Consider the following 14,369-nt stretch of genomic DNA (forward strand, 5'->3'; position numbering starts at 1 on the left):
ATTTAAAACTATCACACATCCAGTTTTAACAACTTCTAAGAAAAACTCTAGCACTAACTTGGGATATGTGAAGCCTCATCCATTGTAGTACTCACCTCTGCCACTGCCAGTTTTTCATTAGCTCCTCTCAGGTCTTGAGTCATAGTGTTAATGATCTGTTCTTGCTTCTGAGTTGTTGCTGTGAGTTTCTGCGTTCTTTCATGTAGAGATGTTATTTCTCGACGATAGCCTTCAACATTATCTTGCAGCATTTCATAACTTCACAGAGAACAACATAGCAAAGAATGTTTGCCATCATACTTTTTTTTTCTTTTTTTTTTTTCAAATTTAAACATAAGATGTGTAAGTACACAGACGTATATTTCATGTTGATATGCACTGGTTTTCAGATAGCCTCATATATCCTGTACTTAACTACGGGGTATATTCTCAATCCCACCCTTATGATATTGTGTTTTTTTTTTTTTTTTTTTTTTAACAAAATAGATAATGCTGATACTTAACTGGTAACTCTTCCCAAGCAACCTATATCAAGCAGTCCATGTGATTCTTCTGATAAGAGCACATACATAAAGTAACACAATTAAATTGCCAGTTTACCGTTTGGAGGCAAACTCCAGCTGTGTGGATATCTTTGCATTTTGTGACCTCAATTCTGTAACTTGCTCCTGAAGCTTTTCATTTTGTTCATTCAGCAACTTGTCATTCTCTGCTTTCTCTTTTTTATAGTTCTCAAAAACTTCCTGCAACTGCATCAAAGAATAGACATCAATGTGCTTAGAAAAGTGAAAAAAAAAAACAACAACCAAAAACAACACCACAATAACAGCTTTGTGCAGTGTTTTCTGAAAAAAAAATAATACCTGCTTAAGTGCAGCTTTAGCCTCCGCCGTCTCCACCGACTCACTCATTGACACTGGAGCTGGAGTTGACATGGCTTGAGGTATACTTGAGCGCTTTGGAGTAGATGTAAGAGAAATCTCTTCTGGCAAGATACCAGATGCTAGAAAAAAATAAATTTTAAAGGTGACAACTGAATGAAGGCTTTGCAAAGCAGAAAATCATATAACCTAAGAACAATACTATGTTGCTAGGAAAGTCGTGTGTTTTCCTAAGCAAGTGACTGACTGCCCATTCTTTACACCTACAGTATGCTACTACATCACATATGTAGTCACCACTACAGGCGAGTCATTACGTGGAAGTTATTACACTACAGAAATAGAATCATGTGTCCAAATGCAATTCATGGATCTTCAATTAACTAAGCGTAAAAGTGGAATAAGAAATTAACAGAAATTACTAGTCTCATTTTAGCATCACCCCTGGAAGCTTGTAACAATTGGCACAGAAGCACAGAACTGACCTTGCAAAGGAATGACAGCTCCCGTGGTCTGTGCCAACAATATGCGAAACATGTCACGCTGACGAACGATAGACTCAACGAGCTGCAACTGATGATGACGTGACTCACGCAGTTTTTCTAGCTCATTGAGAGCTTCATCAAGTTGACTTTGAAGCTCAGAAATTCTGAAACCAAGACCAGTTGTTTTTAGTAATATAACAACAAGGCTTACCAAGGTTACAAACTTCTCAGATTCTGTGACAAGTCTTCCAGAGTACACGTTACCTTTGAAAGCTAAGCATCACTGAGATGTTTCAGAAAACATATAGGAAAAATGGCATAAGGTCTTGATTTTTGTAGATGACTGAAAGAAAGTAGGCGTCCCCTTTCATGAAAGGCAGAATAGAGGTAATTCTGTTCACGTGAGTAACTTCGAACAGCAGCATTAACAGAAAATCATGCTGAGACTGTTTAATATAGAATCACATTATTTATGAGCTTTATAGCCCATATGCTTTTCTTTTTTCCTCAGCACAAATGAAAACTTAATCTTCTTTGAATAACATCTATGCGTGGAATTGCATTTAGTGGAGGACTGACAATCATTTTTCTTGAATGTCACAAGTTTAAAAGATTTTCACACAGACTACTCCTATTTTATGATAGGCTGTCATTTCACTGTGTATTCTCAGACCTGTGTATCTATGAAAAAAAAAATGTTTAGGAAGAATGTTTGAAGAAAAATTATTTTCATTAGTCAAATAAACAATGTTGAAGGGGGAATGATGAGACATAAAGCGATACAGCAATATGGCATCTGCTTAGTAACAATTGCCCTTATATATTACTGTCCTGGTTTCAGCTGAGACAGTATAGATTTCTCCTTCACTATGCCTGGTACAAGGCTGTATTTTGGCTTCACGAGAAAAACAATGTTGGTAACACACCAATGTTTCAGTTGTTGCTAAGCAGTGCTGCACAAAGCCAAGGACATTCTGCTTTTCAGCTATTTCCCCAGCCCCCCACAGGTGGGGCAGTGAGAACACAAGGATCTGGGAGGGGACAGAACCTGGACAGCTGCCCTAACCTGGCCAAAGGGATATTCCATCCCATATGACATAGTGGAAAAAAAACCAAGAACTGGAAAACAGTGAGGAGTTGGCAAGGGGAGGCAGTAACTGCTTGTGCATCACTTGTTCTGTGTGTGTGTGCGTGTGATTATCGTAACTATTAATCTTTTACCCACTTCCTTTTCTGTCTTAGTAAATAGTTGTTAATCTCAACTCTTAAGTCCCACTTTTTTTTCTCCCCTTTCAGTTCTCTCCCTCATCCCACTGGGAGCGGGGATGAGCAAAGAGCTGTGTGGTGCTGAGCTCCCTCTCCCAGGTTAAACCACAATTACGGAGTTGCTCATGAGCATATATTAACTTATATACACATAATCAGTAAGAACAAAAAAGTGAACAGTTTGCAGGTAATTCCGTTACTACACAGTATAAACACTTCAATAGAAAGAACAAATTATTTACTTGGATGATGTTGTTTCTTGCTCCTCTTTCTCTCTAGCCTCTCCCAGCTCCCTAAGAGCCACCAGGAGACGCTGATTCTGCTGCTGAAGTTCTTCAATGTTTCTGTAAGACACCAGATGTTGAGATATTACTTCAGAAGAGCTACTGATGTCAGCAGAGCTCACTTCTTCATCACGAATCACATGATTGCCTCTAGCTTCTTCAAGTTCCATTAACAGCACACGAATCTGAAAGAGAACAATCTAGCATAAGACTTGCACATAGTATTAAAAGTTCATTCAGAAAAAAAAAAACAGTATTACAAAATAATTTCAAGTATTTTCTTTTTCCTACAACACATGAACTGTTACAATAAACACATCCTTGTGAGGTAAATGCATTATTAAAAAGACAGATTGGCAGAATGAAAACCACATCAAAATCAGAAGTAGATATTTCTGGTGTTCAATTCCTGAAACCTACCACTGGGCTTTCCAATAATACATAAAACAAATTACACTTTAGTTTTCCAGACAGATGTTGAATGATATTACTCTAAAGATGCCTCTCCTCTATCCATAAACTTAATCCAGTTCTGTAAGCAGAAATGTAAATATCATATTATCTCAGGGAAATGCTATTAATAATTCTTATGACAGCCCAAGAACGAGCACAGCTGAACACAGCTTTCAAGTAGATTTAGAAAAACAGCACTATATTAATAAACAAACTGTAAACAGCACATTTTAAAACTACAGCAGCATTTGTTCTACCTGCTGTGAGAGGTCTTTCACTTGTATTTCCAGTCTCTGGTTTTCTCTTTCAAGCACAGAGGTCTGCTTATTGGCTTTATCAGTATCCTCCTGCAATCTCTGGATTTCCTGCAGTTAAAAAAATATGTAGTAATTCATTCAAGAAAATTCTTTTTTTTTTTTTTTTTTTTTTTTGAGAGAGAGAGAAATATGATGTCAATTACTGAGGTATGCACTGTGAATTAAATATGCATAACAGATTTTTACTAATCTTGCTTACTTCAAGACTAACCAGCAGCTTTACTTTTTCAATTAAAATCAAGCTTTATTTCCTCAAGTTAAAAGGTTAAACCTCATGTGCTTAGGAATCAGAAGCCACGACGTATAATGCTTCATTAGAGTGTGCATTAATAGAAACACTGAAGTCTATATTCTTTTTCCACCACAAAAATCACATCTAAAGGCTAACTTCAAAGTAATAAAAATGTTGTTTCTGTAAAACACGATGTAATTCTGTAAAAGCTCGATAATTCTCAAGCTGAAGTTCAATGGGCATTTCCCCCACAGGAACATTTGAACAAAAGTTGAACAAAAGACCCTATTTTATACATATTTTAGCAGTCTTTGGAATTAAAAACATCAAAATCTTCTTTTTTTTCATATTTTTTGTGCTTCTTTTCCTTTTATACTAACCTTCATAGCTTGCTCAAGCTTTGCAGATAGACTAGCAACAGCTTTTTGGGAACGCTCAAATTCCTCACGCTGACGTTTCAGAATTGGTGCTTTGGCTTCAACCTCCTGCACTATTTCATCCAAATATTTATTGATTCTCTTATTCTCCAGCTTTTCCAAAAGCAACTGATCCTGAGTTTCTACATATGCATTGTAGAGCTGCAACAAAAGATTTTTATTTATTTATTTTTACAGACAAACCTGGCCAGATGTATCAAAGAACCACTGGTAATTACACAATTGGTATCTTAGAGCACTGTAGGTTTATACAGTGGTAACCAAATTAATTCAAAGGAACCAGACTGACTTAAAAAGAAAAAAAAAAGTTATAAGAACTTATAACTCACACCATGGCAGAGCAGTTCAGAAATGCAAACTGTTACAGTGCAACTGTATGCAATTAAAGAATTCCACGTAGAAGTGACAAACCTTAAGAAAACTTAAGATAATAGAAATATAAAATGTAGTATCACAACAGAAAATAGCAAGCATGGAATACAATTTTATGGCTGAACAGAATGACCAAAACAAAAAGAACACATTTCCATAGACAGATGGAAAAAAATCTACACGTTAATGTATCATTACATTCATTTTTTCCTTCAAGTATAAGCCAACCCCACAGCAGAAAAAATACCTAAATTATGCAAATATGTATCAACAAAGAAAACGTCCTGTCAAAAATACAGAAAATAAGCTGTGGGCACATACACAAAAAATCCAGGAATACAAAAAAAAAAAAAAAAAAAAAAAAAGACACAAAACCAAAACTTCTGTATGTTTTAATATACTAAGTTGAATCTAAAATGTATATTGCATAAACATGTCAATATTATAGCTAGTCAAGCCTGCCTGAAACACAACATTTTGTTTACTTTAGTTGGGAATTATACCAGCTCTCAGCCAGTGAATGAAAATCTACACTCCTCCACTACTAGTATCTCTCTGCTGGCTTTTCAAGGGCCTTGAAACTTGGCAAATTTCTTCTCACTTACCTCCGTTAATTTCATTCCAGGCTTTACTACTTTAGCGACTGCTGCAGCAGTGGGAGACATGGCTGCCAGTTCCTCCTCAGACAATATGGCTCCTGAACACATAATACCACCAATTAGCCAAAAAAAAAAAAAAAAAGGAGCAATAATACCATTATAAATATTCTTTATTAAAAATAAAGAATGTTCTCATATACCTTGGTACTTTACAACTAGTGTATTCTAAATAATTATATTTTAAGTTCTTAAAGTTACTGGTGGAAATGTTTTCTCTAGGTACACGTTGCAAGCAATTAATATTATACTTAATATTCTTTATTGCACATCATCAGGCCCTTCAACCAGTTTAATTTGAAATTATGAACAGCTTTTGCAGAGGATTTGTTGACATTCCTTATAGAGATAACAAATGTACTTGATGCCTCTGTTCCCTCTTGGACTGTTCTCTTGCCTCCACAAACTTCCTACAGGTACTGAATAAACAGGCTCTTCTTTTCAAAAACAAACAAACAAAACAACAAAAAACTAGAGCAATTACGAGCAAGATTTAGCAGTAAATAGAAATTTAAGGACAGATTTCTTTGTTAGAAGTCTACCATTCTTGCTATAGTCACCATAAAACCATTAACAGTAGGATGGATTCAGCATTAGAGAAATTTTCCTCTACTTTTTATATGAAAAGATATATCAGATTAACAGAGGAACTTGAAAAAAAAAAATGTATTTCTCTAGTGGGGAAAAACACCTACCTACATACACATTACATATGAATTATTGCATTCCCTATATACATGCAGCATTACTAATTTCATGGAAAACTGGTAAGGATAAAATGTCTGAGGCTCTACGCATTTTAGTTCCTAATGTCACTCCTACCTTTACGTTTTGTTGCTGACAGTAGATCGTTAGCATTCTCCAGTTCCTTTTCCAGCTTACTTATCTTCTCTCTCAATTCTTTTTCCATTACAGCTTTTGCCTCTTCCAACTCAGCCAAATGCTCTTGGGTTGCTTTATTAGCTAAAATTGACAGGCAATTTTCATTTTTTTCCCCCCCCACTTAGAACAATCTAAGTTGGCATACGAACTTTAAACTCCACTTTACAGAGCTTGCAGAAGCTCATGCTTACAAGAATACCCAGTATAATGACAGAAACAAGAACTGCTGCCTATCACCTTCGCATAGAAGAGAGATAAAATGAGAACTGCCCTTTTATCAATGAAATCCAAACCAAGAAATAAAATGGAAAAGAAAAGCTGCAAAATTAGGTCCTCTCCTCAACATTCAAAATAAAATTTCATGTGTATCTGAGGATTCCCTCGTACACACAGATCTCCAAGGAAATTAAAATAGACACATAAAATGTTTGTTACAAAGTGCAGCATTTCCTCCATCCCCAAATCCTAAGGATCATCCCTTCATAAATGCTCAACTTAGTTATAAAGCTTGTCAACTTAGTTATAAAGAGGTTGTTAGGTTCTGTTCCTCCACTTCTCATTCAAAGCTTACCTTCACCTGCTTCCTTTAGAAGCTTGTGCAGCTCTTCTACCGCACCTGTCAGTTCATTGCTCTTTGCCTCTGAGTCATCAGCAGCACTCTAAATAAAAGCATTTCGTGTAACTTTTTACTATGTAGTAAGAGCATCTATCTTCATAATAAAGTTCAAACAGACCAAAACTATAGAGATTTTGAGTAAAATAGTAGGAGATTCACCTAAGCTGGACAACTCTGTTTCCACATGGATTAAATCTCAATTGATGCAAGCCACCTACCTGAAAGTAAGACACATCAGACACCAATATGCTACGACAAAGCTAACTAATGTTGGCATGCCCTTTAGCTGCTTTATAGGTGGTACTAGCTTTTTATTTATTGAAGAAAAGGAACAGTTCTAAGAAATTTTGAGTATTCAAATTTGATCTCCTTAAGAATTTGAGATTCAAAATATTATATACACAGTTTGTGTTTCTTTGTTTTCAGTTAAAGATTTCAGAAGTACAAGACTGTACAATGCTTCGGCAGGGGTAACATCATCTATGATCTGACCAGACAAAACACTCATGCAGAAATTATACATTCTATTGCACTTAATGCTAGGTATGTAACTATCAGTGCATGAAAACTCACAAAACAGGATTACTTAATCCGTGAAATCAGCAGATAAACGGAGGACCAGTCAGCTGGCTCTTTCAGCTGTCTTAACACACTACAGAATATTTTTCACTCTGAGCTGGCAAAACAATCAACACAAACTCCTGCTTAGATGGCTGCTTATTTGACACTGTGTAACATCCAGCTGCCTGAACCACATCACTGGTATTTGTGCTGTTCGTTGCAGTAAACTTCAAATAGCCAAACCTAAAACACCTCCACAGTCAACCTCTACGTAAGAAGCTTTAACTGTCAATACAACATCATAAAACACAACTCATATGATACAATAGGAAGCACTAAATCAGTAAGCATAAAATTACTGTTTTAAGCAGTTTTGATTAAACTGCCATGTGATGCAAACAACTTAAGATTACAAATGTTACCTAAAACAGGACATCTTACAATATTTTGTAATGTAAGATAGCCTTTCTCAAATCCACCACTTCATGGAGGAAGAAAACCAACCAGCCAACCAGTGTGCAATGTTCTTAAACCTAAAACTCAGCCCCAAGTAATGCTAACAACATGTACTGCTGACTTATCAGCTTACCTTATACAAATTAGATAATTTGATGTGGGCATTCAGTTCATTGTGGAATCTTTCCTCCATACCAGCTTGTTGTTCTTTTGCCTAGTAAAGAAGAGCCAGGGTGTGGAGCAATTCACCATTAATTTCACACATTTTTTATTTTGTAGAATCAACTGTAATGCTGTTATACATGCACTTCAAGCTGCCCTACCTCCTTCAGTTTATTCAAAAGGTCTTCCACATGTTTCTGAAGATTTTCATTAGACTGTTTTAAGCTGTTTACTTGTTCTTCCATCCGGGAAACCTGTCAAACAGTAAATGAGAGTATCGTGTATAGATTTGTCATTATATCATACAAATTAGTAACTTATTTTAGAAAATACCATCTGTCTTTCACTTAAAATCAAACAAAGATACCAGAAAGAGCATTAGTTTACATTTCTAATGGGCTCTCATACATTCAGCTAAATGAAATAGTGACAATCCTCAAACCGCTCATGTAACTTCACGAGCCTCAGAGGAGAAAAACAGTACAGAAAACCTGACCAACTGACACAGTTCAAACTACTTAAGTACCCAAACAGAAACTCAATAAAGCTGAACATTTTCAAAAAATATGATTTTGCCATGTATTTTGATTCCAGGAAAACAAACAAACAAAACAACACATCATTCCTTGCTCTCCCTCCCACCAAAAGTTAAAGCAGATTCTTCTGCTTCTTACACAATTGAGAATTATATTCCCATGCATTTTAATAGCATGATATCGTTATATCCTTTTGTTATCAGTGATGCCAAAATCTCTAGCTTACCATTAAAATCTCTGACTCTGATTTTCACCACTCATATATTCCCTATATATTCCTTATAATTCACAAGTTAAAAGAAAAACCTCTTTACTGCTCCCAGAAATTACACTTCTTTTTCTTATAATAATTAATGAAGTATTTGTTTTCTTTTAATTCAGCTAATCAGGAAGTACAATTTGGAAAAAAGAAAAGAAAGGCGAAAGCACTCAATTTAAAAATACCTCCTCTTTCTTGTTCTCCAGATTACATTTAAGTTCTAAGATTTCACTGCCTTTCTCCCTGGCAGTATGTAGAAGTTCATCTGTTTTGGCTTTCAACTCAGAGTTCAGCCAAGTGTTTTGACTCTGCAGCAGTTCTTTTTCTTGCTCCAACCTCTTCTCACGGTACTAAAAAGAGAAATGAAAACACAATTGTACCGGTTCCATAGAAAGAAAAGAAGTTAACAAAGCACTACAGAGTAGATGTAACAATGATTTATGGTAACCATAAATGAGGTTGTTGTATTGGCAATACTGACTTACAGGTCTCAGACTACTAAGAACCTCCTGACACACATTCCTCAACATTTATCGTAGTTTGGAACATTTAACTACATATTATCCTAATCAAAGCAATACATTAAGACATCAAAATCCATCAGTTTTATAACAAAGTCATTAGTCATAAGTAGCAGGAATAGCCTTGACCTACTTTTAATGTCAACAATGACAAAATGACCACATCACTTGTAAACAACCACTCACTGGTAGTTTTAGCCTTAACACGCGTTATGCACGGAAAAACCACTAACCTTCACAGTAACATCTGATGTTTGAAGTTCATCCAACTTCAGCTGCAGTTTCACTTTTTCTGTGTTTGCTTCTGTAAGCTTTTCATTTAAGCGTTTAACATCCTCTGTGGAAAGCGAAACCAATATTTGAAAAATGCTAATTGCAGAATTAACTGTAGAACTATCAGTTTTCATTACTGCCCAAATTCAAATAAGTTCTAAAGAATGAGGACAAATGACATATAAAGTATATAATTGTATACTGTAAAATGATATATTGTTTGATTTTTTTGTAAATGTAAAATCACATGATGTACATTTGTTATCAGACTGTTGCGAGACATTTTGTTTTTTCCAATTACCATAAAACTTTCTGCTTTGCTTCCTTTTGTCTAGTTTTCCAATCCATTTTCTGGAACTGCCTATACTAACTGGATATTCCATACTTGTAAAATTGTTCAGGTAAGTCTTCTACTTAGAATAATTATGTGAACCAATTTGTTAATATATTCTTGGTTATACCATTCAAATGCTCAACTTCCTGAGATCGTCTTTCACTTGTTCGAACCAAATCTCTCTTCTCAGCTTCCAATTCTTCTTTTTCTCTACCTAAATGGCTCTGAAAAGATAAAAAAAAGTAATAAAGAAATGTGATCAGCTTTCTATGAGAGATTAGTCACTATTTACATTTATAATCACAGAGAAGTGTGTTAAATGCTATCCCCTCCAATGTCAGCGAATGAAAACTGGATAAGAGGCTTCTATGATGGACAACTGAATCTGTCTAAACTACATAACATGAAACTATGGCTGAGTCCAATGTTTCTGTCACACTGGGAACAAGTCAAACAACTGCAAGTTAACACATTTTTCTTCTAGTGCATAATAAATAATACGTTTCAATTTTTATTTTTTTTCTCATAAATCATTCTGCTATTCATGTCCAACAGGACTTACGTCCTTAAACACAAAATGTCTAATATCAGACAGTAAAGCAGAGAAAGAAGCATCACACAACTTCCAACAGCAGCATAGGTAGAGTCCATGCCTTTGCCTTTTAACTGGGATATATAGATCCAGACTCAGCCTGGAGAAGAGGAGGCTCAGGGGAGACCTCATTGCCCTCTATAACTTCCTGAAGGGAGGTTGTAGTGAGCTGGGGGTCGGCCTCTTCTCTCGTGTCATTAGTGATAGGACCAGAGGGAATGGTTTCAAGCTACAGCAGGGGAGATTCAGGCTGGACATTAGGAAGTATTACTTTTCAGAAAGGGTGGTCAGGCACTGGAATGGACTACCCAGGGAGGTGGTGGAATCACTGACCCTGGGGGTGTTCAAGGAAAAGCTGGATGTTGTGTTGAGGGACATGGTTTAGTGGGAGCTATTGGGAATAGGTGAACGGTTGGACTGGGTGATCTTTTAGGTCTTTTCCAACCTTGGTGATTCTATGATTCTATGATTCTATGACTGCCACAGGATTATAGCTGTATGCAAACGAAGACTAGAATGGAAATTTTTGTACATAAAGCAGATGAAATCAACAAAAGGGCCAGTAGAAATACAAAAGAAACAACAAAAAGAACTGTCTAGAACAATATGTAATTATAACGTGCTTTGCAGGACAGCTTTGTTAGCTACGGAGTTCATTGAAACAGTTTTATTTCGTTAAACAAAAGATAACAGAGTAATCAAGGAATGAACACACATAAAAGAAAAAAACGGAACACGAACTGAATATCCTTGCATGATTTACAAGCCAAAGCATTGCCGTTGTCTTCTAAGGAAGTACTATGAACTACTTCAGCAAAGCTGAAGTACAGCCCTGCATGGAAACATCAGATAGCTCTTTCATGCTTGAAGAATTAGTATAACAATATTTTATCTTCCTGCTCCACAAATTAGTGATCTGCTGGATCAGTCATCCAATGTCACTCATCCTGCAATTCCTTATGACTTATGAGCATAATGCAAGGAAAACTGTACCAGAGTAGGGGAAAGGATGGAGGAAAAACAGATCTCTAATTTGCAGCTCAGTGTTTGATAAGGAGTAATATAAAACACACCCTTGATTTCTGAGGTTCACTTTAAAGTCACTTTGGAACACTTTGGTAGGTTTCAGATGGGGTAAGAATATACTCAAATTCAAATAAAAGGATCTACTCTGGCTTATGCTCGCCTGTAACTCAGTTTGCTAGAACATTAACTTCTTAAAAAAAAAAAAAAAAAAAGACATGCAGTTATCTTGCTCACACGTCCACAAAGACATGTAAATATGTTTATCGATACACGTACTGGTACTGAACCAAATTTCAAGTTGGACTGTACGTGTTCTTTGCAGGATCAGACAGGTAAACTCAACTCTTTGTTTACTGTGTCTAGTTCTTCCAGTACCTGAATGGCTGCATTACGGTCCTGAGCAGCTTCGAGCTCTTTGTTTTTCTCATTCAGCAACTTCAGCTGTTCATCTATTAGATAAAAACAAACAGTTGTGAGGCATCTGTAACAAAAATCCAGTAAATGGGATGGGGAGACAGTACTGTGACAAACTAAAACCATCATGGGGCCAGAGGCATTTATAGTGAAGAACAAAATGTAAATGACTCTAAAGCTATTACAGTTTTTTTCCCATTAAAATGGAAAATTTCACTAAAAGCAAAGTCTCTATTTGCAGAAATAATAAATGTATTTTATGAATTTTAACTCCTAGTGAAAACTTAAGACATTTCAATACAATACTGGACTAAAGAGTGACAACTTTGCCCAGTCTTATGAACAAGCAATAATACTCACGAAGTTTTTTAAGCTCCTCACGAAGAGTTTGACATTCTTGTGTCTCATTTACAAGTCTCTCCTGACTTTGAGCCAGACGCTTTTCTACTTCAAAGTACTGTTGTTCTGCAAAGTTAATAACATTACCTGAGTTCTACTTCAAATGCACTTTTCTTCTTTCTTCTCCTTACGGAGGATGCATACTATCGAACACTAGTTTAAAACAGTATTTAATCATAAAATATTTTTAAAATAATAACACTATTGTAGATTTTTAAAGAAAATATCCTTTTGAAGCCAAAAGTTGAACTTTCATATTGAATTAACGTTGTTTTAAACTCTTCATTAATATGGGAAAGGGATATGCTTGCAAAACCAATCAACAAATAAACCCTACTTAACTGTTACACTTGAACATTTTTGATTTAGCTAGAGTGTCACAGCAGCACAACCATACAGCCTTGGCTCACTCACGTCACCTTAAAATTTCTTGCATGTGTAGACTAATTCTACATATGTAGAATAAAAGACATGTATTGTGAGATTGGGAAAACGTTCAATGATTCTTAAAACTAACTCTATGCAGGTCTATGCTACACTTCCCACCGTACTCAAAAAATAATTAGGCAGACATTTTGATTTATCATCTGAAACAGTGTGTTACAGCACTTAACTACATGATACGTTGTAAAACCAGCGTTTGTGTTGTTATCAGGCACTGTGGACTTCTGGGGAAGCACTGAATGATTTTTGCATATTTTATGCTCCAGAGCATATTTTATAGCTCCAAGTAATACTGCCCTCCAGTTATGTGAGAGAAGCAAGGACATGAAAGAGAATAACGCGCCACAGCATGTAGTTACCTCAACTTAACTCACAGTATTTATTCACATACTTCCATAAGACTTCTACCATGAAAAACACAGAGGCTGATGGGGAGGCAGCAGGTCGCAGTCCCCAACAACTTGACCCACTTTCCCAGCACTGCCCAGTGCTCTCACTCCTCCCCTCTGTTTGAACTTCTGCTCCAGCTCTCTACAACCATCCAGTCTTCTGTGACCAAGTAATCTCCAAATCAATAGAAAGATTTAGTTTCTATATGGCGTGTTTTATCCACATATGTTATGATTTCCAACAGAGAATCAAGAAGAAAAACTATTCGAGGGTTGAGCGAACAAACAATTATTGCTCCTCCACGGCAAAGATCAAAGCAGACCCAGGGCTCGTTACAAGCCTAACAAAGAGCTGTTCCTTAGGTCCATTCTGAAGGCAGTTTTAAAGCGGTTTGTAGCTTTACAGAAAAGCGACAAGGCGTCGTTCCCTCGCAGCACGCACTCCCTGCAGCAGGAGACGCCGGTAGGGCCCGGCTGAGACCCGCGGGCCAGGGACCCAGGAACCGCGCAGGCCGCGGCAGCCACCGAGAGCTACATCCTCCTGTCCCGACATTCCCGTCAGAGGGCACCTCGCCGCCGCCACCCCTCACCCTCTGCCCCGGCCCAGGCCCCGGCTGAGGGAACAACGGCCCCACCGGGCAGCAGGACGAGCCACTGTGCCCAGTCACTGCCGGCCCCTCACGGCGCCCCGGCCCCTCACGGCGCCCTCCTTGCCCTTAGACTCACCGCTGTCCACCTTGAAGCGCTCATGCCTGGCTCGCAGCCCATCGATCTCGCTCTGCTGATCTGCCAGAAAACGCTCCAGCTTTCCCTGCACCGGCTTAGACAGCTTGGCGAGCTCGGCCCGCTCCAGGACCTGCTGCAGCACGGCCGCCATCTTGGGCGCAGTGCAGGGCGCCAACGCTCGCGACGCGCACAGGGCGCAGGCGCAGCGCTCCCGACCGCGCGGCCGACAGGCCGGGCCCCACGGAACCATGGGAAGCGTAGTTTTCCGCGGGGCGGGCCTAGCGCTGACCGGTACTTGCGCTTCCTTGCCGCTTATCCCACCACGTTGGGTGAGGTGACGGCTGCTGCCGGACGAGTGAGAGTGGCTGCTGTGGCGCTAGGAGGCTCGGGCACGTT

The 14,369-nt window shown here is 37.8% G+C and overlaps 1 protein-coding gene across 3 annotated transcripts in view; it reads right to left on the reverse strand.

Annotated features, from left to right (window-relative positions):
- The window catches only part of TPR (translocated promoter region, nuclear basket protein), a 43,899-nt gene extending 29,752 nt beyond the window's left edge, over positions 1 to 14,147 (reverse strand). For 2 of the 3 annotated variants that reach the window (XM_042819042.1, XM_042819041.1), the window contains exons 1-18: positions 13,974 to 14,132; positions 12,376 to 12,480; positions 11,977 to 12,050; positions 10,111 to 10,207; positions 9,610 to 9,713; positions 9,041 to 9,205; positions 8,222 to 8,314; positions 8,032 to 8,112; positions 6,837 to 6,924; positions 6,206 to 6,346; positions 5,333 to 5,424; positions 4,299 to 4,496; positions 3,627 to 3,734; positions 2,875 to 3,101; positions 1,367 to 1,530; positions 864 to 1,003; positions 601 to 749; positions 96 to 258 (exon numbers count right to left, since the gene is read on the reverse strand). In XM_042819042.1, coding sequence (XP_042674976.1) covers positions 96 to 258; positions 601 to 749; positions 864 to 1,003; positions 1,367 to 1,530; positions 2,875 to 3,101; positions 3,627 to 3,734; positions 4,299 to 4,496; positions 5,333 to 5,424; positions 6,206 to 6,346; positions 6,837 to 6,924; positions 8,032 to 8,112; positions 8,222 to 8,314; positions 9,041 to 9,205; positions 9,610 to 9,713; positions 10,111 to 10,207; positions 11,977 to 12,050; positions 12,376 to 12,480; positions 13,974 to 14,124 — 2,340 coding nt within the window. In that variant the 5' untranslated portion in view covers positions 14,125 to 14,132. Of the gene's footprint in view, positions 1 to 95; positions 259 to 600; positions 750 to 863; positions 1,004 to 1,366; positions 1,531 to 2,874; positions 3,102 to 3,626; positions 3,735 to 4,298; positions 4,497 to 5,332; positions 5,425 to 6,205; positions 6,347 to 6,836; positions 6,925 to 8,031; positions 8,113 to 8,221; positions 8,315 to 9,040; positions 9,206 to 9,609; positions 9,714 to 10,110; positions 10,208 to 11,976; positions 12,051 to 12,375; positions 12,481 to 13,973 lie in introns of all 3 variants that reach the window. The other variant, XM_042819043.1, reaches the window with a different exon arrangement.
- Between the last annotated feature and the right edge of the window lie 222 nt (positions 14,148 to 14,369).

This window comes from Centrocercus urophasianus, unplaced genomic scaffold (assembly GCF_019232065.1).
Source record: "Centrocercus urophasianus isolate 14NV4802_14NV808 unplaced genomic scaffold, USGS_Curo_1.0 seq_18, whole genome shotgun sequence".
NCBI lineage: Eukaryota > Metazoa > Chordata > Aves > Galliformes > Phasianidae > Centrocercus > Centrocercus urophasianus.